Below are 27,525 nucleotides of genomic sequence, written 5' to 3' on the forward strand. Positions count from 1 at the left end.
AATCCAGCAACAACAACAAAACATTTACTATGAGAGTCAGACTAATTAGTTAAATTGTCAAATTAAAACAACAACAAAAACAACTTTGGAGGCTGGAGAGATGACTCTTAACCAGTGGTGGCTCATATTTTTTATCCTAATTCTTGGGAGGCAGGTGGATCACTGTGAGCTCGTGGCCAGCCTGGTCTACAGAATGTGTTCTAGGCAGGATAGCTGGATCTACACAGAAATCCTGCTTGAAAAATAAAACAAAACAAAAACAAACTTGACACACAGTTCTTAAAGCTGTGGCTTATAACAAATCCTAGGTTCTAGATTTGATAGAACCATATTCAGAAGAAGTAACACTAAGTTTGTAAAGCAAGTTTTATTGACTAGCAGACACTAAGTTTGTAAAGCAAGTTTTATTGACTAGCAGACATTAAATAAAGTGCTAATATGATGAATAGCATGGTCTGTTGTGATACATTCGGCATGGATTCAGTTTCAGTTAGCATCCTGACCTGTAGGTTAACTCACTTTTCCCCGTGGGTTGTGCAGCATCTTAGACTGCCCATTTTTACCATCAGCAGCTAATTGCAGCCTCGCAGTCTGCCAGTTTGTAAGAAACTAGGAACATTAGGCTGCTACCCTTACCTGTGTTCTGCTCTATGTCTGTTCCCGAGAAGTATCTTTAAACGGAGTTTCAGATCTGTGCCACTAAGAGAAGTTAATGTGAATGTTAATTGGGTGTGGTTCAGTGACTAAAACATACAGTAAATTTCTAAGAAATGAAGAGTGGAATACAAGTAGCTCATTTATTACACTTGTACCACTTCTTATGGTATTTTGGTATTCTGCATTTGACTAGAAGGAAATTCTAGGGTTTAACAGCATTTATAGTAACAACTTATATATTTAATGGAAGTTAAAGCCTGCTAAATCATGTGTTGCAGAGTATCTATCATTAATCTATAATTTCTTTATCTACATGGCAGTTTATCATAAAGATTCAACTCATGGATGATGTGATAGTCCCAGGACTTGGGAGGCTGAGGCAGGAAGGTGGCAAATTCAAGGTTACATATATAGCAAGACCCTATCCCAGTAAACAGCTGCAAGCTGTAGGTAGGATCCCTGCCGCAGAGTCCTCACTATGGATGCTCTTACTATCTGTGGTCCTGAACCAAGGTATTTCTGTTAACAACAGGGTCATTTCTTTATGATCCTTTACTAGTTAAAAGGTGGCAGGAGCACTGCCCTCACTGGGTTTCTGTTACTAAGGTTTTCATGTAAAACTTGGGGTAAGTGCTTTAGATGTCAGCTGTTAGGGTTTTAGAGTTGCTGGGTAGCTAGCTGAAGAAAGCTGCTGTTCCTAAGAGTTCACAGCTGTCCTCTATCAGAAGTCATTACAGCAAAAAGTAGGATTGTTCCTGATAACTTCTGATGCTGTTTTCCTCTTGTTTTCACTTTGTTCCCTGGAGAGGTCGGGCTGAAATAACAAAACCTTTTTTTTTTTCTTCAAGAAATTAGTTTTTTTTTAAATCAAGGAAAACACCATGATTTTTTCCATGTATTTATTGAAGCAGTCCCGTGAAGTCTGGTGAAGTATTAACCAGGGTATATTAATGTCCTAGTATGAATCTTCATGATTAGCCTTTTCTTCATTCTCATCTCTGTTGGTTTATAGACACTTTCAGAAGTCCATACTAAATCATAGGGAACTGGAAGTATCTGGAGTACAATTTGAGGTTTTATGAAATATATTTTAAGCAACTCATTTGCTGCCTTTCAGAATGTGGGTTTGGAACAACTTCAGTGTCTGTTTGTAGGGCTTCCTGTGTTGGAATAAAGGAGGAGTTTCAAGCCGGTAGACCATTTATGCTTCTAGTTACTGGCATGTGCTGCAGCATTAAAGCAAAAGACCCTCTAGTAGGGAGTACACTGCAGCTAACTCTTTTTTTTTTTTTTTTTTTTTTTTGGTTTTTCGAGACAGGGTTTCTCTGTGGTTTTGGAGCCTGTCCTGGAACTAGCTCTGTAGACCAGGCTGGTCTCGAACTCACAGAGATCCGCCTGCCTCTGCCTCCCGAGTGCTGGGATTAAAGGCGTGCGCCACCACGCCCGGCAGCTAACTCTTGAAGAGACCCGTGGGTTCGGGCTCACAGTGGATAGCCCTCAAGGCTGACTTGTGACGGGCAGCACATGGTGGTTGGAGCGTGTGGTAAGGAAACTGCTCACACCATCACACCACAAGCTCCAGAGCAGAGAGAAAGGTCTGGGTCTCAGTTGTCCTCCCTACACTACCTGCTAAAGTCTGTGTCCTCTCCCTAAAGGGCCACTCTGGGACCACCTGCTTAACAGATAGGCCCTGATCCTCACATTTCTTTCTTGATAGTGGTGTTAGTAAGGGGACTGTTTGGAGATGGGAGAATTTATTTTTTATTCTGAAGATAGTTTTTCTTTATTATCTTTCATTGTTTCTAAAAGTATTTAATTATGAAATAACTGACTTTCCAATTTTGGTTGATTTTAAATAGAATAATAGAAACAATTTAACAGTAAAAACATGAATTCTGGAATTGTGTGCTCTGGGCTCAAATTTTGCTTTACAGTTTAATAACCTGATGAATTTAGTGTGTTTTAGTATTATCATCTGTATAATATTTTTTTAAAAAATTTTCTACTTAATAAGATTGTGGACATTAAATGAAATAGTATTAAGTATTTTAAGACAGTATTTACTTTTTTGGATCAGGGGTCGTTTCAAGACAGGGTCTCTCTGTGTAGCCCTTGCTGTTCTGGAACTCACTCTGTAGACCAGGCTGGCCTTGAACTCAGAGATTCGCTTGCCTCTGCCTCCTGAGTGCTGAGATTAAAGGTGTGCGCCACTATGTCCAGCATCCCTTGATTTTGTTGTTGTTGTTGTTGTTTTGTTTTGTTTTGTTTTTTGAAACAGGGTTTCACTGTACCTTTGGAGGCTGTCCTGGAATTAGTTCTTATAGACCAAGCTGGCCTTGAATTCACAGTGATCCACCTGCCTCTGCCTCCCAAGTGCTAGGATTACAGGCATGTACCACCACCTCCCAGCTTCCCGTAAATACTTTTAAGCATGCCTAATCTGTACGAAGTGCTTACTAAACATTACTGAGCATTAGCACTATACAAGGAAAAATTCTATCAGAATGGAATGTTTAAGGTGCTTGTTTTTTCAAACTTTGGAGCATTATTTCACAGTTTTAAAGATAGTATGAGTACACATTCGGGCTTACTTAGGATGATGATCCAGGGATGAGTTATGTTAGTGTGATTGTGGACAGCACCCTCCCTTTGTACTCTAGCAAGCATTTTGGTTTGGATGAGAAGTTTCATGGTCACAACTTCACAGAGGCTGTGACACTCTGATCTGCATATTCTGACCAGGAGTGGACTGGGGTTAGGTCTGTGGGCCCAGAGAGAACACTGCTAAGAATACTGGGCCTGCTGGAACTTTTGCAAGAGTAGGTAGAAGTCTAGATTCTTTTAATGTTCACCCAATTGTTTCATCATTAACAACTAATTTAGCTTTTGTAAAAACAAAAGCCAAAGACCTGTGTATCTTATAATAAGTAAATTATGTCCAGGTTTTTAAATGTATAGATCAAATGATGCTCCTTACATATATACCTGTGGAATTTTGGTTTCTAACTAAGAATTAATGCAGAGAACTAATTCTAATGTGGAAACTTAGCTTTTTAAAACTTGGTTAGTTAATACATCAGACTTTTTAGGGATTTTGAGTTTGTTACCATGTATATTGAAGACATAAGGTAGGGAATGGCCCCATTTATTTACCTTGAGAAGTCTAAAGAGCATGTTTAAACAGGGAAGAATGAAGAAATAGTGATAAATTGGCTACATTGTGATAGCCTTTGAAATTCTTTTTCGATTGCTTCTTCTTTGTTATGTTCATCATATTGTTACTGTGTGTTCATGCATTCACTTGTATGTGCGTCTGTGCCACAGAACACATGTGGAGGTCTGAGGACAACTTTGGGGAATCGATTCTCTCTACACTCATATAGGTACTAGAGATTGAGTTCAGGTTGCCAGGGCCTCAGAGCAAGCAAGCACCTTTGCCCACTGATCCATCCCACTAGTTCTATTTTTGGATGTTTTGGTTTTGGTTTTCTATTTGTCTTTTGTGACAAAGTTTCTCTGTGTCACAGTATTCACTCTGGCTGTCACAGTATTCACTCTGTAGACCAGGCTGGCTTGGAACTCAGATCTGCCTGCCTGTGCCTCCAGAGTACTGGGATTAAAGGCATGTGCCACCACCACCGCCTGGTCTGTTGTCTTTAAATAGGGTTCTGTGTGACTCCAGCTGGCCTCAGACTCCCTAGTAGATGCAGATGACCTTAAACTCCTACTATCTTCTGCCTCCACCTCCCAAATGCTTGGATTAAGGTTACACAACCATATCTGGCCCTGAAATCCTTAATGAATTAAGTGACAAAGGACTTTCTGAAAGTGCTAAACATGGTATGTAATTACGATAGTTAAAATTTGAACTGCTGTGTCAGAGGCGAAGTCACAGAGCCAGTGCTTTTACACGAAGTATCTTCATGTCTATTGTAGCTTAGATTTCTTGAACTTTGAATTGTAAATTAATTTTTAATTTTCTTGTTTTCCTTTTAAAGACTGTTTTAAAGAAGTCATTCATATACGTCTGGATGAACTTCTCCGTGTTTTAAAATCTATAATGAATAAGCATCAGAACCTCAATTCTGTAGATCTTCACAATGCTGCAGAAATGCTTACTACAAAAGTAAAAGGTAAGGAAGGTGTACAAAGGGTGGGCCACTGAGGCCAGAGGACCCCGTGACACCCTTACATTTAGCTCATACTGACTGTAGAGCCACCTCGTGGCATTGCAGGATTTGTCTGAATAAAGAACTTTTGTATTTTGATATATGGATATACCCACCAATTATCACCTGAAGGTTTCTTCATCTTAAAAATAAAAATTGTTGGCCGGGCGGTGGTGGCGCATGCCTTTAATCCCAGCACTCGGGAGGCAGAGGCAGGTGGATCTCTGTGAGTTCGAGGCCAGCCTGGTCTACAAGAGCTAGTTCCAGGACAGGCTCCAAAACCACAGAGAAACCCTGTCTCGAAAAAAGCAAAATAAATAAATAAATAAATAAATAAATAAATAAATAAAATGAAAATTGTTAGACATGGTAAAAACTCTTACTTCAGTCAAACAACCAATGTTTAAAACTTGAGTTTTGTCAGTGAGTTCACCCCACTAAGGTTGTTTATTACTTTCTGCGGATCCTTTGCTGTGTGAAGACAGTCATGTTAGAAATGGTCGTTGGTAGTAACTCCAGATGGAGGAAAACAAGGCTCAGTTTGGTATGTGAAAAGGAAATTGCAATTTTATCAGGTGTGTGTGGAGACGTGTGTGTGATACACACACATACACACACATTTATACTCTAAAACAGAATTGGCCTAATTGAAATTGTTCAAAGTATTCTGGGCTACATATTTAAGGAAGACTGAGTGAAGGGAGTATGAGCTAGGCTAGGAAATTGTGAGAAACAGTAGACTAGATAAAAATTGAAGATGTGAGCTTGAGGTAGAAGGTGGATATGGTAGCTGATAGGATGTCAGGCATTTATCAGGAGGGGTTTGAAGATGTAAGGAAGAGAGAGGATTGACAGTGAAGATGGACAGGCTGGAGGAACATCTACCAGGCAGGAAGAGAAGAAATGCCGTTTCAGAGGTGCAAAGTATTAAGTGCTCATCAGCGAAAAATGCCACTGACAAGACAGCATGGCTTCCAGTAATGGCACTATAGAAAGTAGTAGCAGTGATGCGTGGAAGGTCAGAGGCACTCAAGTGACAGGTGTCATAGGCACCAAGGTGGCACAAGGTGACACAGTAAGCTGCCCATCTAAGATGAAAGAAAGACTCCCTAGAAGGAGAGGCTGGTCCAACAGTTTGACATGGGGTGCAGGCTCTAAGAGCTGCTGACAAGGGTGAGGCTGCTGTGTAGGTGGGCCCTGGTGGAATTCTGGGTGTAAAGAACTTGGTGAGGGTGCTGACCATGCTCATATTGGGGAAAAGGCAGAAAGGAAATAAAAACATTTCAATAAAAATGTAGCCTATATCCCCTCCATCCACCCCCCCACACACACATGCACACACATTTCTTTTCTGACTTAAGACTTTTCCTGTTTGTGTGGTTTCCTTTTTTCTATTTGAAGCACTGGGAGTGAAAAAGTGCTGTAGACAATTTTAAGTGGAAAACAGAGGTAGCTTATTTTGTGCTTTTTAAAAATGTGCTTAGTAACCAAATTTGTTTTCAAGTAGGTTGTTTACAAGTGCCATTTAACTTTACTTAGATATGGAAATTTGTGTCTATAGATAGTAAAATTTCCATGCTTGGAAATAGCGACTTAGTTCAATTGTTGTCAGTGGCTATTGTGTGTAGTCAGGATGTCCTGGGGAAGGAGTGCACCAGCCTGTGGCTGGTGTCCACATTCCAGAAACAGACCTGAAGCAAGTCCTCTAAACGTAGAGCAGTCTTTTTTAATATTATTTCCCAAGGTCTTATACTCAGAATTATTGCCACTATTTTACTGTGGTGTTAGATGAAATTGGAAAGAGAAAGGTAAAATTGATTTGTCGATGGAAAACTTTCTGTAGGATTCCAGTGAAACCAGAAAATGTTTAAGAGGGTTTTTTGTTTTGTTTTGTTTTTGAGGCCCTCCAAAATTACTGAGTAACCTGAGAAGTTGAGGTTAAATCAGAATTTATTTAATAGTAATTTAGTTTTCAAAGCCGGAAAAGGCAAGGAATAGGAAAAAACCATTTCTCTGAATTTAGACCAAAAGTCTAAATGTGTTGATATTTCCATCTTTGGTGCAGGGGATCCCTGTAAATGTGCACTCCTATTTTCTTCATTTGGAGAGAAACTTCAAGAAAATGTAGTGTGTGACAGGATCAGAAAGGTGCAGGAATGTAGGAGTCCACTAGATCATTATACGGTCTTAGCTCATTGCAGTTACATCTTTAAAAACCGCAGTGACCTGAGTGGCTATCGTACTTTGGACACGTTAACTGTCAAATGGCAGTTTTCAAAATTGCCAGATTATTCAAAACAAATTTAAAAAAAAACAAACATAATACAGAATAACTTGAGGGCTGTATAACCCTGTTTGTGTTGCCACCGATTTGAATTCATACAATGTATCTAGTTTTAAAACTGAATCTTTCCGTTGCCTTTTTTTATTTTTTTACTGTAAACATAGAATTTACCTTGTAATAACTTTAAAAGACAAGTCCTTAGCTTTCTCCCATTCATGCTGGCAGTGATTTGTAGTTCCTGTGTCTCTTTCTGTTTCCAAGCAGGAAGTTCAGTTGACAAAATATTTGCAATATGGTAAGAGAGATACAGACTATTTTTGAAGCAGATAAAGATGTCTACAGACGTCAGTAATTTATGATGTACTTAGTATTTTCAACTGCTTGAGTCAGTTTTATTGATAATATAAATGAAAAGAAATTTTTCTGTCTTTCATCTATCTATTACCCTGTATTTATAAATTGGCAAACTGACAAAGAAAAACCTTAATTGCACACATTTTTGAAGCTTCATCTTTCTCTTTTGCAAACCTAATTTTTCAACATGAAGTTCATTCATACAGTTCAAAATACAAATGGCTCCAGAAGATATTCAGTAGTGAAGCTTGCTTTTTCAGACCTTAGCCATTCATTCTGGCTCTGCGATAAACCATGGCTGTCACTGATTTCTTTTGAATCTTTCCAGAGTTACATAACATATATAAACAAGCAAGCATGTGTAAGGTTCTCCTTCTTTACCTCTTTGCTAAACAAATGATAGTACTCTACTGGTTGTTCATTTGTCTGCACATAAAATGATTTTTTTTTATTTTTTTCAAAACTGCATGGTTATACATAATGGTGACAGACTACAATTTAAACAGCTCATTCCTGAAGGATGCTAACATTGTTTCCTGCTGCTGCTTCTGTGTGAAGCCCTGCGAATTCCTAGTATGTGGTACTGAGGAGCTTGTGTGCTTGTAGTTTTGGTACTGCCAGGCGTCCTCTAAGACTCTGTCCTCTGATGATGTGAAGGGCTGATTCCCCTGCCTCTGCCAGCAGTGCTAGTGGTCAATATTTGTTACCCAGGCTTGTAGTCTCAGTGTAGATGTGATCTGCATTTTCTCCATTGTGAGTGCAATTGAATATGTTTCAAGAGTCATTTGTATACATCCTTTTATTTGAATTGGTCTATTTTCTCTTGGTGTTTGATAGTTTTAAAATATAAATAATTTACAGAAACTTTTGTATTTCTAATATTCATTGCAGGCTATAACTTTACTCATTTTGTGCTTTATCTTTTGGTTTATTTTTGCATTTTAACGTATCAATCTTTTGTAATAACGTGAGTTTTAGCTATTAGAGTTGCCTTCCTTACTCTGTTTCACCATTCTCTAGACCTTTTTTCCTAAAGTTTTATGGTATCATTTGTTAAATCTAAAGCTTAGGAAGGCAAAATGTGTGGTTTTTGTTTTTTTAATAAAGCCGGTAGTAGTAGTAGTAGTAAGAATGAAAAGAAAGGAAACATTTTAGAAGCAAAACTTGGAACTAAGCAATGTATAGGAAAAAGCAAGAAGAAAGTAGAAGAAACGTGAAAGAAACCATTGTAAATGTTAGTCTGTAGCATACAGCACCAGACAAGTGGTTCCTTGGTGGTACAGAAGTGATGGAGTTTTCTGGGGCTGATGAGGTATAGAAGGTACAGTCTAAGATGAGCTCTGTATGGGGTAAAAAGTCTACAGATGGGTGCAGAACTGAGGAAGGGTCCACCTACCTACTGATCCCAGCCTCTGTACCCTAAGAAACTTGATGTTTCTCATTCTATCCTTGATGTGTTGCCTTACGTGTAAAGACAGTAAGTTCAGGTAATCTTTTAGCACTGGAAATGGTCAAGGTCAGAACTGAACCCTCGTCTCAAACTCCAAAGCTTTACTCTTCCATGTATTTTAACAAATAACTTTTAAGAGAGTAGAATATTTCATGTGGAAGGAAGTGGTTAACTTTGTAATAATTAGTAATTATAGCTAATATTATTTAGGTTGTTAAGCTCTTTACATGGATGAGCTCACATAATCGTCACAATTCTGAGATTAATAAACCTGTCAGATCAGCTCTCCCTGGGCAGGATAAGGAAACCGAAGTGTCCTGAGAGGTTTGTCCAAGGTTGTTGGCGTATTAAGTGGTAGAACAGCTGAAAGTTGAAGCTAAGTCAAGGATATTAAGGTAAGGTAAAGAAAACTTCGAGTACTCCCTGATGGAAAGTTGCTGCTGATAGTGCTGTTTGATCCTAGTTTTCCAAGACCATTTAGTTTCCACAGCAACTTCTGAAGTTGTAGTTAATCGCACTTTCCCCCGCCAGTGAGGAGACTGGGGCTACAGATGTTAATGCTTCCTATGTAGGAAGAGAAGGAGCTAAGGCTTAGCCTAGGTAGGCTGTTTGTAGAACTTGTCTTCTTACTCAGGAGTCAGCAGTGAGAGCTAGGAGGCCAAGTGAAGTTTTATGGGAACACAGGCACTTTCATTCCTTTCTGTATGGTCTGTGGCTTCCTTCATCAGAATGTAAACACAGACATTTACTGAAAAATAATGTTGGTACAGGGCTCTGAAGAAACAGAATAAGAAGACATATTATTGCCCAGAGACTTTTCTGAGACTGAGCAGGGGCACCAAGGATGAAGCATATTAGAATACAGAGCGGCTTTGAAGGGGAGGGAATGGCATTCTCTGGAATTCTCACTAGTGACTGAAACCTCGTTCAGTAGAAAGGATGACAAAGAAAGATGGTTCAAATTAATTACCTTTCGTTACTTTTACAGTCATTATAATAATTGTGTCTCCCAGTTGTGCTTAATGTCATGAAAAGATACACCAATAGGAAAGGAAGAATTATAACAATTGGGATAGTTATAAAGTACTCTCCAATGAAAAATTAAAAGTGGTTTTATTGAGATCTAATTGATAGACAGCAAGCTGCTCCTGTTTTAATGCTACTGTTTAATAAATGCTGCTGCATGGACATTATTGTGCAACTGTTGCCACAGTCAGGATAACACCTGTCCTGTTGAGATTCTTCTCTCTGCCCGTGTCATCTTCTGTACAGATTCTGATGCTCTGTGTATTTCGCTCTTTGTATTCGGTCCATGGGTTACGTAGAAAGATGCAGTTAATTTCCAAGTATTCCAGAATTACTGCTTCTTTGGGGGGAGAGTATAGAGTTTATATATGGGTACTAGGTAGGGTATAAGGTATGGAGGGAAGAGAGAAAGAGAGAGAGATAGAGGGACAGAGAAAGAAAGGAAAGAGGAAAGGGGGGAAGAGGAGAAGGCAGATGCTGCCTCTTCAAAAGAAAAATGGGCAGAGAGCTCAAGAATTTTTTCATTTACTTCTAATCTGATTCCATGTAATCAGAGAGTACATTTTGAATAATTTGTATAAGTTATGTTTGTTGAGAGGTATTTTATGGCTGTGTTACTAAACATTTACTTGATAAGAATTTGTGTCTTGTACATTTTGCTCTATGTACAAAATGTCTATCTTGTCAAGTTGGTTGATAAATAATCATTCAGTATTTTATATCCTTCTTTATTTTATGTTTTCTGTCACTTTTTAAGAGGAGTATTAAAGTTTCTGTCACCGAGAATATATGCTTTTTTTCATGTAGTTATGTCAGTTTTTGCTTGTGAATTTTGCACCTCTATACATTTATAAATACATACACAAAATAAAATTGTTGTGTCCTCTTGCTTCACTGATTCTTCAGATTATAACATTTTAAAAAATACCTCTGGACATGTCCTTTGGAAATCTACTTTGTATAATATTAGGCAGTAAACTGAGGCAGTTTTTGAGCTTGTCATGGTTAGTTTCTTGTCTTTCAAAAATTACTGCTTTTTAGCTGGGTATAACAGCGCACTCCTTTAATCCCAGTGCTCGAAGGCAGAAGCAAGTGGATTTCTGAGCTGAAGGCCAGCCTGCTCTACAGGAGTTCCAGGACAGCCTGGTCTACACAGAAGCCCAAATCCTGTCTTGAAAAAAATAACCTCCAAAAAGATTACTGCCTTTTGTTGCCTAATAATCTAATGTCTTAGAAATGGTTTCTTTTTCAGTTTAGCACAGGATTTTGTTTTGTTTTTTAGTTATTTTACGCAGAAGTAGAATCTTTTTCTCCAACTTGACTGGGGCAAACGTCTAGAAACATTCTTACTATTTGCACTAGCTGAATCTTAAGTTTTTCTTTTTTTTAAAGGGATAAAATTTGAAAAGTAGGGACCTGAGTGCCCTACCCCGTAGTCTACAAAGATGTATCCATACAGCAATTCTGGGTGTAATTTCAGGGGTTCTTGCTTCCTAACCTTATTTGTATATTTGATTCAACTTTGGTAAAAATAAAAACCTATGAAATTTGAATCTTTGATGATGAAGCTATTTTTCAAACTCCAGCCAAGTTTTAAAATGACTTGTGAGGGGCTGGAGAGATGGCTCAGAGGTTAAGAGCACTGATTGCTCTTCCAGAGGTCCTGAGTTCAATTCCCAGCAACCACATGATGGCTCACAACCATCTGTAATGAGATCTGGCGCCCTCTTCTGGTGTGTGGGAAGCAGAATGTTGTACACATAATAAATAAATAAATTAAAAAAAAATAAAATAAAATGACTTGTGAATCAGAGGGTAGCTTTCTAGCTTCCCCACCGTCTTCTGTAAGCAGAGCAGTGCAGGGGTGGTAGTACAGGGAGCCCTGCTTCTTACAGCGGAACGTGGGTTATTTAAAGGAAAAAAGTCCAGTTCCACCTTCAGATTTTGCCTTGGTAAATTGTATCTTTGTTTTTAACAACAGTACACATAAAGAAGTTAAAATAATCTTTTCAGGTTGTATTTTATAATCTTTAACAAAATGCAAAATGTCAGAATATCCCTATTGTAAACAAAAACAGCTATGTTAGTTAACATGTACCTCAGAATCCAAGAGCCTGTTGGCAGGAAATACAGCTATGTATAAGTAGGATTTTAACTTCTCTAAAGTACTGGATTTTATTTTATTTTTTGTCTTTTCCTTTTTTTCTATCTACTTTCTTTTTTATTTTATTTTATTTTATTTTATTTTATTTTATTTTATTTTATTTTATTGAGCTCTACATTTTTCTCTGCTGCTCTCCCTGCCTCTCCCCTCCGCTTCAACCCTCCACCATGGTCCCCATGCTCCCAATTTACTTAGGAGATCTTGTCTTTTTATATTTCCCATGTAGATAAGGTCTATGTATGTCTCTCTTAGGGTCTTCATCCTCATTGTTGTCTAATTTTTCTGGGATTGTGATTTGTAGGCTGGTTTTCTTTGCTTTATGTTTAAAAGCCACTTATGAGTGAGTACATGTGATAATTGTCTTTCTGGGTCTGGATTACCTCACTCAAAATGATGTTTTCTAGCTTCGTCTATTTGCCTGCAAAACTCAAGATGTTGTTATTTGCTGTGTAGTACTCCATTGTGTAAATATACCACATTTTCCTTATCCTTCTTTGGTCGAGGGGCATTTAGGTTGTTTCCAAGTTCTGGCTATGACAAACAAAGCTGCTGTGACCATAGTTGAGGAGATGTACTTGTGGCATGATTGAGCATCCTTTGGATATATACCCAAAAGTGGTATTACTGGATCTTGAGGAAGAAGTACTAGATTTTAAATGTGATGCTGTTATACATTCTATGGTATGCATAATGTATCTATGACTCCAGTTGTTGATAATTTAAAAGTTTATACTTCATAATAACTTAAGTGGGCCAGCATCTTTATCTGTTTTTAAAATTGCCAGAGTAGTGAGAAAAAAATAACATAGAACACTCCATAAAGAGGACTCCGTGACTCCCAAGACTGATTTCACAGAGTCACTATTTAGATGTGCTGGATTATATAATGCACACAGTAATCGGCTTGCAATTCCAGTTACTTCTGTGCAAACTGATACTTTTACATAATTTCCATAATAAGGAAACTTAAATATTCTATCATTTTGTATATTAGATTTTAAGTTTCTGAATCTTTTAGTGCCTTTTGAAGTAATAGCGATTAAAAGAGTAAATGGTTTTGTATAAATCTAGTGTTAAATGTATTATCTTCCACTTACTACAACTGATCTTTGCTTATAGCTGTGAACTTTACAGAAGTTAATGAAGAAAACAAAAACTATCTATTTCAAGAAGTGTTTTCCTCCATTGAAACTTTGGCATTTACCTTTGGAAATATGTAAGTAAAGACTGTCATTTAAGTTAGTGAACCTGATTTTCTTAATGAGAATATGCAGTCCACAAATTTGTCGGATATGTGAAAAATGAAATAATAAGTGTATCATATATCATCCCAACTTGGCAAGAGCTACCTTCTGTGTGGCTTTATTGACTGTGTTTGCAAGTATCTGTAGCTCTTAACAGCAGCCCCCATTTGCAAGTGGCTGTGTCTGGTTTATGTGATGAGGACAGTTTATTCTAGATACAGATTGAAGGTAAGAGACAAACGTGTAATAACTTTTCTTTTTATTTCCATGCCTTTTTAAACCTCTCTGGATAGCCTCACAAACTTCCTTATGGGAGATGTTGGCAATGGTTCAGTACTGCGACTGCCTGTTTCTCGAGGAAGTAAGGTAGGCCCAGCTTTGTGAAAACGAAGTCTCTGTTATTACTAACTTACTGTCACGGCTGCTTCCTGATAGAGATCTTAACACTGACGGGTTTGAACTTTGTAGATTACCGTACCATTTTGAGGCTAAACAAAGCAAATTAGTTTGTTTTTTATATAATAAAATGATTAGCTTCTGGAGCAATAATTTGGTTATACTTTTTTCAGTGATGTTGTATTAAGAAAGTAACCTAATTCATGAATGATGTTATATGGTCCAAAACCTAAGAGGAATTTTTTTAGGGGGGTGAGGATATGAGTGTGGGTATATGTATGAACATGTGGAGACCAGAGATGGACATAAAAAATAGCTTTCTATCCTCTTTATATAGAAGAGCAAATTAAGGTTAGGTAATCCTAAATGTTCAATTCAATGTCATATGCCTAATAGAACTAAACTTTAGACCCTGGTGTCTTTGATCCCATTTTGCACTGAATCTGCACACGCTGTATTGCCCAGCCATGTAGATCAGATTTGTCTTAAGAATTTATTTAACCACACACCTTTAGTCCCAGCACTTGGGAGGCAGAGGCAGGCAGATCTCTATGAGTTTGAGGCCAGCCTGGTCTATATGGTAAGTTCCAAACCAGCTGAAGCTACATATTGAGACCCTTTCTTCAAACAAAAAATCTTCAACTGATGATGAAAACTACAAAATAATCCCACACTAGTTCAGAATTATGTATAATAAAAGGTTATTTTTTTAGGGATAGACTCACAGATCACAGTCCTAGATCCCAGTCCTGCACGAATGGGGAACAGAAACTGAATCTAGCAGCCGGAAACTAGAGAGCGAGTCCACGCTTTACAGCTGCATATTTAGAGTATAAGAGACCATGTCCAAGAGGGCTGGTATCTTAAAGGCTATTGGCTGATGGAGCTCCCACAGCACCTACCCTTTTTGTTTAAATAAGAGTTCCAAGCCCAATACAAAACTATATACACTAGGAACAGATATCAAGTATAAGATTAGAATCACAATCAGCGTGAACAATATTAAGCAAGGAACATGTGCTAAATGTGTTTTTTTTTTTTTTTTGGTTTTTCGAGACAGGGTTTCTCTGTGGTTTTGGAGCCTGTCCTGGAACTAGCTCTTGTAGACCAGGCTGGTCTCGAACTCACAGAGATCCGCCTGCCTCTGCCTCCCGAGTGCTGGGATTAAAGGCGTGCGCCACCACCGCCCGGCAAAGATTTTAATAATATGTGCTAAATGTTTTAATAATTATTCTATCCTAAGGAGTCTAAGCCTTGTGTTAGAAATGGCCCAGCTAGCTCAGTCAGTAGAGCATGAGACTCTTTTTTTTATTATTACTACAAATTTTCACCTCCTCCCATTTCCTTCCCCCTCCCCTCAGCCCCCTTCCCCCTCCCTCTCCAGTCCAAAGAGCAATCAGGGTTCCCTGCCCTGTGGTAAGTCCAAGGACCTCCCCCCCTCCATCCAGGTCTAGGAAGGTGAGCATCCAAACAGACTAGGCTCCCACAAAGCCAGTACATGGAATAGAATCAAAATCCAGTGCCATTGTCCTTGACTTTTCAGTCAGCACTCATGTCAGCCACGTTCAGAGAGTCCAGTTTGATCACATGCTCCATCAGTCCTAGTCCAGCTGGCCTTGGTGAGGTCCCATTAGATCAGCCCCACCATCTCAGTGGGTGGGCATACCCCTCGCAGTCCTGACTTCCTTGCTCATGTTCTCTGTCCTTCTGCTCCTCATTTGGACCTTGGGAGCTCAGTCCAGTGCTCCAATGTGGGTCTCTGTCTCTATCTCCATCCATCGCCAGATGAAGGTTCTATGGTGATATGCAAGATATTCATCAGAGTGGCTATAGTATAGGGCCAGTTCAGGCGCCCTCTCCTCAGCTGCTCAAGGAACAAGCTGGGGACATCTCCTTGGACACCAGGGAACCTCTCTAGAGCCCAGTCTCTTGCTGACCCTCAAATGGCTCCCTTAATTAAGAGCATGAGACTCTTAATCTCAGGATTGTGGGTTTGAGCCCCATGTTGGGTGCCAATCTGTTGTAGGAGGCCAGCTTGTTTGTTCCTGGCTGCCCAGACTTGAAACAACCACTTAAAAACTCTATTATTTAAATCACTGCTTAGCCAATCACTTAAACATATTGCTAGCTAGCTCTTATATCTCTTGTTAACCCATTTCTATTAATCTGTGTATCACCATGTGGCTGTGACTTACCAGGTAAAGTTCCATCTGGCATCTGTCTCTAGTGGGGCTACATGGCTTCTCCCTGACTCCACCTTTTTCCTCCCAGAATTCAGTTTAGTTTTCCCCCTGCCTCGCTCTATTCTGCCCTATTACAGGCCAAAACAGCTTCTTTATTGATTTACTAATAAAAGCAACAATATACAGAAGAACTTCCCACACCAACCAACAACCAAACAAAAGATTTATTTAGCAATTGAGATAATATTTTTAAACACTATCTAATAAGGTATAGCCATTATGTTAGTAGTTCTTTAAGTTGATAAATAAAATTAAAAGTTCACTTTCTAGTTGATTAGCCATGTTCTAAATGCTTGAGTACCTGGTATCTGACACACACACACACACACAGAGTATAATATGCAATGCCATTTTTATCACAGGAAATTTTATACTAAGCTGCCTAAAAAACTTGAAGAGACATATATACCTGTGATAAAGTAGAAAAAGATGGCTGGATGTCCTCTTAAGATTGAAGTCTGTTGTAACTGCTTCTTTAACTTCTGAACCTTTTTAGATCTGTAGAATTTGAAGTTTTATATTGATCTGTTGATTTGTTACTAATCAGATTAAATGAGTTCATTGTTGAATCTTGGGAACTATAATTGTTGCAGTGTTGTGGTATTTAAGCAGACTTCTTAGGCGCTTTGAGTTTTAAATACTCGAAATTCTTGAAAAAGAATTATGTCAGAGTAATAAAATTGAGAACAGAATTTTTGGAAACAGCTATGTGTTGTTTTCTGTTCTAATCTTAAATTTCTTTTCTTCCATGTGTTTAGTCTTTTGAAAACATTTCTGTGGACTCAGCGGACTTAACCAATGAAAAAGGTAGTATTCAGGATTTTATTAGATAGTTTGCATTTTCTTTCAATAAGTATTTTGTATTGCTTAATCTCTTTGTACTTTGGAATCTAGTATATTCATTTTTAGTATAAAATTATACCAAAAGTTTTATATATAAAACATAAAAAGAGCTGAGTGGTCGTGGTACACACCTTTAATCCCAGCACTCAAGAGGCAGAGGCAGTAGGACCTCTGAGTTAGAGGCCAGCCTGGTTTATAGAGTGAGTTTCAGGACATCCAGGACTACACAGAAAAACCTGTCTCAAAAAAACAAAAAAGTGTGTGTGTGTGTGTGTGTGTGTGTGTGTGTGTGTGTGTGTGTGTAAGAAACATTACTTGAGTAGATGGTATGATGATGTAAGCATCATAATTACATACAGATTATAACTGATCAAACAATAGAAATACATATTCATATAAAAATACAGGAGCTGGAAATACAGTCTCTCGGTGGTTAAGAGCACTCACTATTCTGGCAGAGGACCTGGGGTTGGTTTCCGGCACACACAGGGCAGTTCACAACCATCTGTACCTCTAGTTTCAAGGGATTTGACTCCCACTTCTGGCTCTGTGGGCACCAGGCATGCATATAGTGTCCACCATGCATATTTTAAAGATTTAAAACTACAGTATAATTTTAAGTATAAACAGTGGCCTTTTATAGACTTGTCCTTTGAATTTTTAACTAGATTTTGTTGATTAATTCCTAAGGATCGAAGTACTCCTTTTTTAGAGTTATTATGTATTCATACTTAACATATACTTATTTTGATGTTTGTATTTTCAGGAAATTTCTCCCCTGTAGAACTAGACAACTTGCTGTTAAAGAACACTGACTCTGTAGAATTGGCTTTGTCCTATGCTAAAACATGGTCAAAATATACCAAGAACATAGTCTCATGGGTTGAAAAAAAGCTCAACTTGGGTGAGTTCTCTGTTAAAGTATCTAGCTTTAAACATTAGCGCTAACTTGTTTATGGTTCATTTTCTGCAGACTGAAAGTTTTATGATTTCTAATTAGTGGTTATTTCATTTTAGTAAATAGAATTTCTTTTTGTGATGGGCTTTTTTTTTTTTTTTTTTTTTTGGTTTCTCTGTAGCTTTGGTGCCTGTTCCAGAACTAGCTCATGTAGACCAGGCTGGCCTCGAACTCCCAGAGATCCGACTGCCTCTGCCTCCCGAGTGCTGGGATTAAAGGCGTGTGCCACCACCGCCCAGCTGTGATGGGCTTTCTTATACTAAATATACAAAGTAGACATTTTATGTAGGCTGCTGTCTCTGCCTGTGAAAAAGTCTTACTATAATGGATGTGAAAGCACAACCCATAATAAGGTAAAGGAGAAGAGAGCCACGGTGGATGGATACAGAGGCAGAAAGAAAGGAAGCATGGCAGAAACAGCTCAGTAATTTTACAGTGTTTTACAGCTGAGAAAATGTTTTTGTGTCCATTATTTTACCTAATCCCCTAATACTTGGAAAGCAGGCAAGACAGGATTGTTATGCCCATTTTCTAGCACCGTTCCTAAGGGGCACAGCAGGTGTGCTTATAAACATGTGGCATATTTGGAGAGGCATAGGTCTCCTCAGTGCCTGTGCTCAGACTCTGCGGGTTAGATCTCGCTCTGACAAGTGAGAGCTGTGCATGTGTATTTGCAGAGCTCCCCTGCTGATTCTGGTGAGCAGCTTCATTAAGGATCACTTACTCATACCATGGTGCATACTAATATGTGTGATCACTTTTTAATTGAAGAAGCACAAATAATCTTAGCACATATATAGAGAAGAATCTTAATTTTTGTCTTTTAAACCTTTTCAGAATTGGAATCCACTAGAAATATTGTAAAATTGGCAGAGGCAACTAGATCTAGCATTGGAATACAAGTAAGTGTTCTGTGAACTCCTAAGGTTCTATACCAAGAGACTACTTAGTTAACCCCCCCCATCAGTTCATAGAGAAAAAGGTCTTATTGAAAAAGGGCAAATTTAAGTGGCTATTCCTTAGGAATGAAACCAGAGTATTTACAATTTTATACAAATACCTATTTTGAAACTGTTTGCTAACTAGTCCATAATTTCAATATTTTTCTCGCATAGACACAAGTCATTTTACTAGAAAAAATAATCTAAAGTTGTCTTTTTGAAGAACAGGGATCTGTCTAGAACTCTAATACCATTCTTTTTTCTAACACATCAAATTTAGGTATTGAACTTCAGCATATTAGGCAAGTACCTCTAGTACCATGCTGTTGTAAAACTTCCCTTTCAACTTTCAATTCTAGGAGTATATGCCACTGCAGTCTCTGTTTACCAACGCTCTTCTTAATGACATACATAGCAGCAACCTGTTGCAGCAAACAATTGCAGCTCTCCAAGCCAATAAATTTGTACAGGTAAAAATTCTCTCTCTCTCTCTCTCTTTTTTTTTTTTTTTTGGTTTTGGTTTTGGTTTTTTGAGACAGGGTTTCTCTGGAGCCTGTCTTGGAACTCATTCTATACAGCATATTTTTAATAGCATACCTTTATAAAACAATTTACTTCTTTTTAATATCCTTAATAGCCTCTACTTGGGAGGAAGAATGAAATGGAAAAGCAAAGGAAAGAAATAAAAGAACTTTGGAAGCAGCAACAGAATAAACTGGTTAGTATTATACTAAAATTTCACGTGTCTGTGAACATCTAAAATCACCTACTGTAAATAAACTACCCGTCTTACTCTGGGTTCCCTAATGTACTGTCTTGTAATCTGTTAAATGTTCTTTTCTATGTAGCTTGAAACAGAGACAGCTCTTAAAAAGGCAAAGTTGCTATGCATGCAGCGTCAAGATGAATATGAAAAAGCCAAGTCATCCATGTTTCGTGTGGAAGAGGAGCAGCTAAGTTCAAGTGCTGGATTAGCAAAAAATCTGAACAAACAGCTAGAAAAAAAGCGGAGGCTGGAAGAAGAGGCTCTTCAGAAGGTAGCGTTTTTGTTACATGAAGCTTGAACCAGTATTCTGTGCTTCAGATTAGGCTTCAAACTTCCCAGGAGTCAGGTCACCAGGAAAGCATGCTCGGGCTGCTGGGGCTCACCCAGAGTTCCTTACTCTGCTGGTCAAGAGTAGGACCCAGACAAGTGTCAGTTGTAACAAGTATCCAGGTGACAGTTCTGCTGCTGGTAGACATCACACTTTGGCAAGCTGTGCTGGGATGCTTGGGAGTTTGTGAAAGAAGAATCTTAGAGAGGATAGTAGTTTCTTATTTCTGACTCGATTATAAAGTCTGCATTCTAGGGAAGTCTGTGTTACATACTGCTGACAAAAATTAGCCAAGGCTTTGTATCATTTATGTATATATTAAGTTTAATTTGACAAATTCTGTAAAACAAATGGTAAATATAAGTAGGAAGTGCTTTTTAAAATAGAAATGAAAATATTTTGTATGCAAACAGTATAATAATTGCAAATTACCCCAGCAATTAAAATCAAATGCTCTTAAATTGCCAACCAAAATGATGCTATTTATCTTTAAATTATTTTATTATTTAAAATACATTTCATAGTACTATATTTAAAATAAAAATATTTCAGAATTTTAATAAAGACTTCCCAGTTTTTTAAAATATATCTTTATGGTAAGTTTTTTGATATAAATTGTAGTGATTATTGTTGTTTGTTTCTGTGATGTATTGAAGGTAGAAGAAGCAAATGAGCACTACAAAGTCTGTGTAACAAATGTTGAAGAAAGACGGAATGATCTAGAAAATACCAAGAGAGAAATTTTAACACAACTTCGGACACTTGTTTTCCAGTGTGACCTTACACTTAAAGCTGTAAGTTGTTTCTTCATTTATTTAAAGACAACAGGGAAAAAGTCTTGGAATCTATAGTGTTGGTTGCTGAGATATTTACATTTTGAGATTCAGAGCACATGGACTTTCAGTTTCTAGTAGTGATCTATAATTTGAGTTATCTCTTTTCTTTTTATTGAGACGGGGTCTAGTAAAACTGAACCAAAATTAATTTATGTAAAAACAAAACATCCTAGGTCACAGTTCATTTATGTCTTTCAAGTATTTTATTTATTTATTTATATTGCTTTTTCAAGTATTTTATAGTTTTTATATTCAACAGGCTCTTTTATCATGTAGTTGACAAATATGTGAATATAAATCTGTTAATTGTCATCATAGTTGGGAACCAGATTCTCATCACTCAGTATTTGTAGGAGGTCACTTGTTTGTTCCTGACTGCTCAGTCCCGAAATAACCACACAGAAACTGTATTAATTAAAATCACTGCTTGGCCCATTAGCTCTAGTTTCTTATTGGCTAACTCTTACATATTAATTTAACCCATTTTTATTAATCTGTGTGTTACCACCATGGGGCTGTGGCTTACTGGGTAAAGTTCCAACATCTGTCTCTGGTGGGGCTACATGGCTTCTCCATGACTCCACTTCTTTCTCCCAGCATTCAGTTTAGTTTTCCCCACCTAGTTCTATGCTGCCCTATCTACTCTTCCCTAGAAAGGCCAAGGCAGTTTCTCTATTCACCAATGATATTCACAGCATGCAGAGGGGAATACCATGTCACCTCCCCCTTCTGTTTAAATAAAAAGGAAGGTTTTAACTTTAACATAGCAAGATTACATAAAACAAAACCGGTATCAAGCAAGAATTACAGTTACAATATTTATATCTACTTTATCTTTCATCATAACTAAGGAAAACTATAACTATGTATCTTTCAACTCCATCAGAGACTCCAGAAGGATCTAATATTCCCTAAGTAAACAGAAAGTGCATTGTAAGCAACTTCCAAAACTCTCAAATTGAGAGAGACATCTTTCTGCATTGATAGTCACCCAAAGTTCTTCTGTACCATTGGGGCATCTGTCTTCAGCCTACAGGCCCATAATATCCAGCAAGAGTTTTCCATGAAGCAGTAAATTTCAAAGACAATTCCACCTATATGGCAGTTTGTCAGTCACTTTCTTCTGGGTCCTGCAGAATGTCTAGCAGACTCTTTCATGAAGCAGGAACCCTGAAGGACCATCACACCTTTAGGCAAATTCAGCAGCCATTTCTCTGTGGGTCCTGCATTTCCATACAGCATAATATCAAGCAGTCCAGGCAAGAGCAGTTTCTTGCCCAAATGGCTAACCAACGAGCCTTTTTAATGCCCATCATCCTCTTGAAGTATTTGGTGCTGCCAAGAGCATATGTGTCTCATTGTCATGAAAAGTCCTAAGTTTTTAAACATTTTAAATGCCATATTCTGTAGTCTTTGAAAGGTTTGAAGAATGTCTATTCATCTGAAATACATCTCTCTACCTCTAGAAAATCTAACATGACTATAAGCTTGACTATTATAGATAATTATCTGTTAACCTAAATTTCTTAATTATACATTACATTTTTGAATGAGCTGGGCAACACAACAACTTAATCAAGATCAGAAATACATATACACAGTATAACAAAATTGACCTTAAATTTGTATCAATAAACCAAGATTCATAGCAGTGCAAATATGTATAGCAAATGTTGCCCATGTGTTGTCAGTCGCTGCACATACACCTAATCCTAGCAATAGTGATGTGTTCTCCATCTTGTTAATTATCTATAAAAATATTAGAATAAAGTTTTTTTGTATCTAATGTTTTCTAACTTTTTCAGTCTCATAAATGAACTCATAAATTGTACATGACCTTTTGAAATAGACTGCTTTTAACAGCCTACTGTATCAACATCCATTTGCCTGTGGATATTTGTGTTGTTTATAGTTTAGGGGTCATTATGAATAAAGCTCCAAAAATTATTTGTTGACAAGTTTTTGTTGAACATAGTTTTCGTATTTTAGAGAATACACAGAAGTACAACTTTTAAATGCATGGTTAACTCAATAAGAAACTACAAGATAGTTTTCGAGAGTGGCTCCAGTCAGCATGATTAGAATCAGAATCAGAATTCTAGTTCTGTGTCCTTGATATTGTGACATGCTTTAGCTGCTCTGATAGTTTCAAGTGCTTATTTACAATTTGGCTATATTAAATTTTAATCACTTTTTTTGTTGTCATTTTTGTATGATTGAGTTTGCATATATTTTCTCTCATTTCAAAGCTTTTCTGTTACACTTTTAGCAGTATCTTGTGGGGAGAAGTTTTTGATTTTGTTAAGTCTATCTTGTTTGGAACATGCATTTGATATTATGTTTAAGAGTACTTCACTTATCACAAAGTCAGAGAGTTTCCCCCTTTGTTTTGTACTAAAAATTGTAGAGTTTGACACTTACATATATAGTCCATTTTGAGTTCATCTTTGTGCAAGGTGTGAATTGAAGTTGTTTTTGGCATATAGACATTATATTAAAATCATACCTAAAGGATTTTAATAAATACCAGCACAAAGAGGGTAGTGCCAGAGAAAGAATTTATTTCTTATGTTTCCCAGTAGAAGAGGAAATACAACACACAGTACTACAAAGGGAATGGCAGGCAGAAAGTCTTTTCTGTATAGCTCTGCCTGTCCTGGAACTCACAGAGATTCTCCTGCCTCTGCCTCTGAACTTCATTGGAAATTAGATGTAGTGAGTATACACCTGTAATCCTAGCGTTTGAGAGCAAGCAGGCAGGAGGATCAAATCCAGTGCCATAATAACAACAAATAGGAAAAATCCCTAAAATGTTGGGGCTCCCTCAAGAAAGTCAAAGTAAATACAAGAGTACACACAGTTTGGATTGCCTGCATTGCAGAGTTCATTGAGCTTTGGGAATGAGACATGAGACTTCCACCCTTACTCTTGGTTCACTTTGGGCAGAGGAAATTATCTTGATGTAGTAGACACATTGGTCAGGGCTATGAACTTGGGACTTACTAGTCTTGTATATGAAGATGTGATGTTCTCCAAGCTCTTTTCTTTTCAAGTGCAATTTCTCCCTGGCCAGTTTTTAAAGATGTAGGTAGGTAGGTAGGTAGGTAGGTAGGTAGGTAGGTAGGCAGGCAGACAGACAGACAGACAGACAGACAGACAGACAGACAGACAGAGGAAGAAATATAATCAATACAGATGTCTACCTCTCCCAACAGAATAGGTTGAAAACACTATGCTATTTCCAATAAATTACATTTGCATCTTTTTCAAAATCAGTTGACCATATTTGTATGTATATACTTCTGAATTCTCTCTCTTGATTCTGTTGCTTTATATTGAAAATCAGATGTGCGCACAATTTTATTCTTTTTAAGAGTTAAATTTGAAGACTTTTAATGTTCCATAAAATAGCTAGAATCAGCTTGTCTATATTTAAAAAAATCTTATCAACATTTTTAGTGGGATATTTTAAGTCTTAGATCAGATTGTGAAGAATTAACTATGAATTTGTACATCTCTCTAAGTCATTGATTTTTTTTTTTTTTTTTTTTTGTTTTTCGAGACAGGGTTTCTCTGTGGTTTTGGAGCCTGTCCTGGATAAGTCATTGATTTTTAAAATCAGAATTTTGTTTTAAGCATAAGACTCTTTGACAGGTTCTGTTTGTGCTATATATTTATCCTGGGAGCTATTGAGAGTGATCTATATACATATATAACTTAGATGTCCATTCTACTTAATTTCAAATTCCACTTGCTTCATAATGTTCAGAATCATAGATAATTTTTACATGATCTTTTTATCTTGGAACCTTGGTAAATGCCTTTATTTTAGGGACTTTTATAGATTGTTCAGGTTTTTCTACATAGAAAATGTTTGCAATAAGGGCAAACTGTGTGTCTTTCTCTTTTACTTATTTTTTATTGCATCTTTTAATTTTCTTTTAGGGCTGTCAGTTAAATAGGAGTGGTGAAAGGGGATTTCTTTGTCTTAGTCTTGGTCTTGGAAGAAAAGCATTAGGCCAGCACTTGGGGCGCAGAGACAGGAGGATCTCAGTAAGTTCAAGGCCAGCCTGGTTACAAAGTAAGTTCCAGGACAGCTAGGACGGTTACACAGAGAAACCCTGTCTCAAAAAACGAAAAGGAAAAAAAAAGAAAGACAAAAAAGAAGAAAAGCATTAGTCTTTTACTATTTAAATAGGATGGTAGCTATAGATTCTTTGAATATGCCCCATGTATAGTTAAGAAATTTCTTTTTTCTGTGTTGCTGCAAGCTTTTTCCGTTATTCTACGTAATCATATATTTTATCTTCTTATTCTCCTTCTTCCTCTCTTTCTCCCTTTTCTCACTCCTCTCCCTCTGTTTCCCCTTTTATTGTCTTTTGTTTGGGTTAGAGTAATCTGCTTTCATAAAATGAGGTGAGAAAAATATTCTTAAGCTTTGTTTGGGGGCAGGCTTTATCAATTTATGTTATTTCTTCCTTATCTAGCAGGCATGCACGGCTTCTAGGGTTGAGATTTTAAAAGAATTTTTTCCTACATAGTAATTTCTTTGATATATTCAAGTTATTTCTTAGGTGAAGTTTGGTAGTTTATAGCTTTCATAGAATTGATCTCTTTCAACTTGACACATATACATCAAGTTACGTATGTAGTATGTATATGTTGCTGTAGCTTTCTTTGGTCCCTCGACTGTCTTAAGTGGGTAGAGTGATGCTTCCTCTTTCATTCTTAATGTTAATAATTTTCACACACACTCCCCCAATCTGCAAAATGTTTATGTATTTCATTGATCTTTCCTGAAAAAAACATTTAGTTGATTCCAAGTTTTATTAGTTTTTACTTGCTGTTTTTTTTTCTTAATTTTCATGATTGCTCTTCATTTAGTCCTGCATTCATCTCTCCTATAAAATTTATAATACTTCAAATTACCTCCTAAAGATTACTACCTACAGCTCACAAATTTTGAAATGTGTATTCCTTTTTAGTCTCCTTTAGTTCAAAACATTTTCTAAGTTCTCTAGAGATTTGCTTTTTGAAGGATGGGTAATGTTAACGCCTCTTGTTTGATTTTTCTGAGTATTTGAATATTTTCCAGCTATTTTTTCTGATAATAACTTTTAGTTTAATTCTATTGTGGAAGGGGATATTAGTTATATGATTTCAGAATTTATTACATTTTTAAATTGTTAAAAAAACAAAAAAAGAACAGAAGTTGATAAAATTTAAAAAGGAGGAAAAATTAATGAAATTGAAAGATGGTTTGAAAATATCAATTATGAGTGATCCTTGAATGTACTTTAAAGAATGTGTGTTCTTTTACGGTTGGCTGGTGTTTTGTGCATATCAGTTCTTTAGTCTGTGTTGTGGTTTATTTCTTCTGTATTCTTGATTAGTTGTACTTAACTGTGTCTGTCTACTGAGAGATCCTCAGCATACTGTGTGTCTAGTTCTGTCAGCTTTGCTTTGTGTATTTTGAAATCTGCTACTAGTTGCTTCTACATTAACAAATGTTACACCATCATAGCAGATTGGTCTTTCCTCTTTTGAAATATCTCTTTCCTAGTTTATTTTTCTGTTGCTCAGGTAAGACAGTGCCTGAAATAAACTTTGAGAAGAAAGGATTTTTTGGCTTAGAGGTTGTAGGCCAACATCAAGGAAATCATGGCAGGAACCAACAGGCAGAAACTGAAGCAGAGATTACAAAGGAAAGAAAGCTGCATTCTAGCTTTCTTTCCAAGGCTTGCTCATTTTGATTTCTTTTTTTTTTTTTTTTTTTTGAGACAGGGTTTCTCTGTGGTTTTGGAGCCTGTCCTAGAACTAGCTCTTGTAGACCAGGCTGGTCTCGAACTCACAGAGATCCGCCTGTCTCTGCCTCCCGAGTGCTGGGATTAAAGGCATGCACCACCACCGCCCGGCCCTCATTTTGATTTCTTATATGGCCTGCCTTTGCCTTCCAAGTGCTGGGATTAAAAGCACATGCTACCATGCCAGGCCTCCAACAGTCTCTTTATCTTGGTAAATTTCCTTGCCTTTTAGTCTTTATTTAGTTTGATATGATACAGCTATTTCAGTTTAATTTAATTTGAACATAGTATATTTTTCCCTTTTCTTTAAGAATGGTTTTTTATGTGAATGGGTGTTATATGTGTGTATGTATGTGTGTGTGTCTTCTATGTATGTATGAGTTGTACATGTGTGTCTAGATGTCCACAGAAGTCAAAAAAGGGGGCATTGGATCCCCTGGAACAGGCATTACAAATGACTCTAAGCCACTGTTGGTACTAAGGATTGAACCCTGGTCCTCCGTAGGAGCAGCAAATGCTTTTAACTGCTGCAATATCTCTCCAGCGCCTTTCCCTTCTATTTTTAAACATATTTAAAATGAGCTTCTTATATAGTCTACAAATAGCATTTACTTTAGTCTTGAGTTTTAAACATCTCTTGACAGTTTTGTGTGGGTGTTTAGATCATTCGTGTGTAATATAAACCCATGGTCAGTTATAGACCTGCCATATTATTTCCTTCCTAATTATAACCCCTTTCATCTACTTTTGTCTCTCGGGATTGTTTTCATTTATCTGAACTGTTTATCAACATTCCAACTTGTTTACTTCATTCATAATTTGGGGTTAATTCTTTCTCTAAATTTTGTAGTTTCGAACTAAGAGTTGAAATGCAGACATGCATGCTGTGTATTTGCAGTTACCAGTTTGCCTCCATAGATGTGAGTTCCAAATCTTTGGATTCAACAATAAGTAGAACCAGAAATTTGATCTTTATTGAATATATACAGACGCTTTCTCATTGCCATTCCTTAATAAATGCAGTGTAACAGCTCTTCCCATTGCATTTGTAGCTGTTATGTG

At 37.2% G+C, this 27,525-nt stretch overlaps 1 protein-coding gene across 2 annotated transcripts in view; it reads left to right on the forward strand.

The window, feature by feature from the left end:
• Window positions 1-27,525, forward strand: part of Arhgap29 (Rho GTPase activating protein 29) — a 68,378-nt gene that overhangs the window by 21,721 nt on the left and 19,132 nt on the right. For both annotated transcript variants that reach the window (XM_057793685.1, XM_057793686.1), the window contains exons 3-12: window positions 4,656-4,790; window positions 13,224-13,320; window positions 13,642-13,714; window positions 16,746-16,794; window positions 17,597-17,734; window positions 18,626-18,690; window positions 19,089-19,199; window positions 19,367-19,447; window positions 19,578-19,766; window positions 20,480-20,617. In XM_057793685.1, the coding sequence (XP_057649668.1) occupies window positions 4,656-4,790; window positions 13,224-13,320; window positions 13,642-13,714; window positions 16,746-16,794; window positions 17,597-17,734; window positions 18,626-18,690; window positions 19,089-19,199; window positions 19,367-19,447; window positions 19,578-19,766; window positions 20,480-20,617 (1,076 nt within the window). The remainder of the gene's footprint in view (window positions 1-4,655; window positions 4,791-13,223; window positions 13,321-13,641; window positions 13,715-16,745; window positions 16,795-17,596; window positions 17,735-18,625; window positions 18,691-19,088; window positions 19,200-19,366; window positions 19,448-19,577; window positions 19,767-20,479; window positions 20,618-27,525) is intronic.

Source organism: Chionomys nivalis, chromosome 18, assembly GCF_950005125.1.
Source record: "Chionomys nivalis chromosome 18, mChiNiv1.1, whole genome shotgun sequence".
Classification (NCBI taxonomy): Eukaryota; Metazoa; Chordata; class Mammalia; order Rodentia; family Cricetidae; genus Chionomys; species Chionomys nivalis.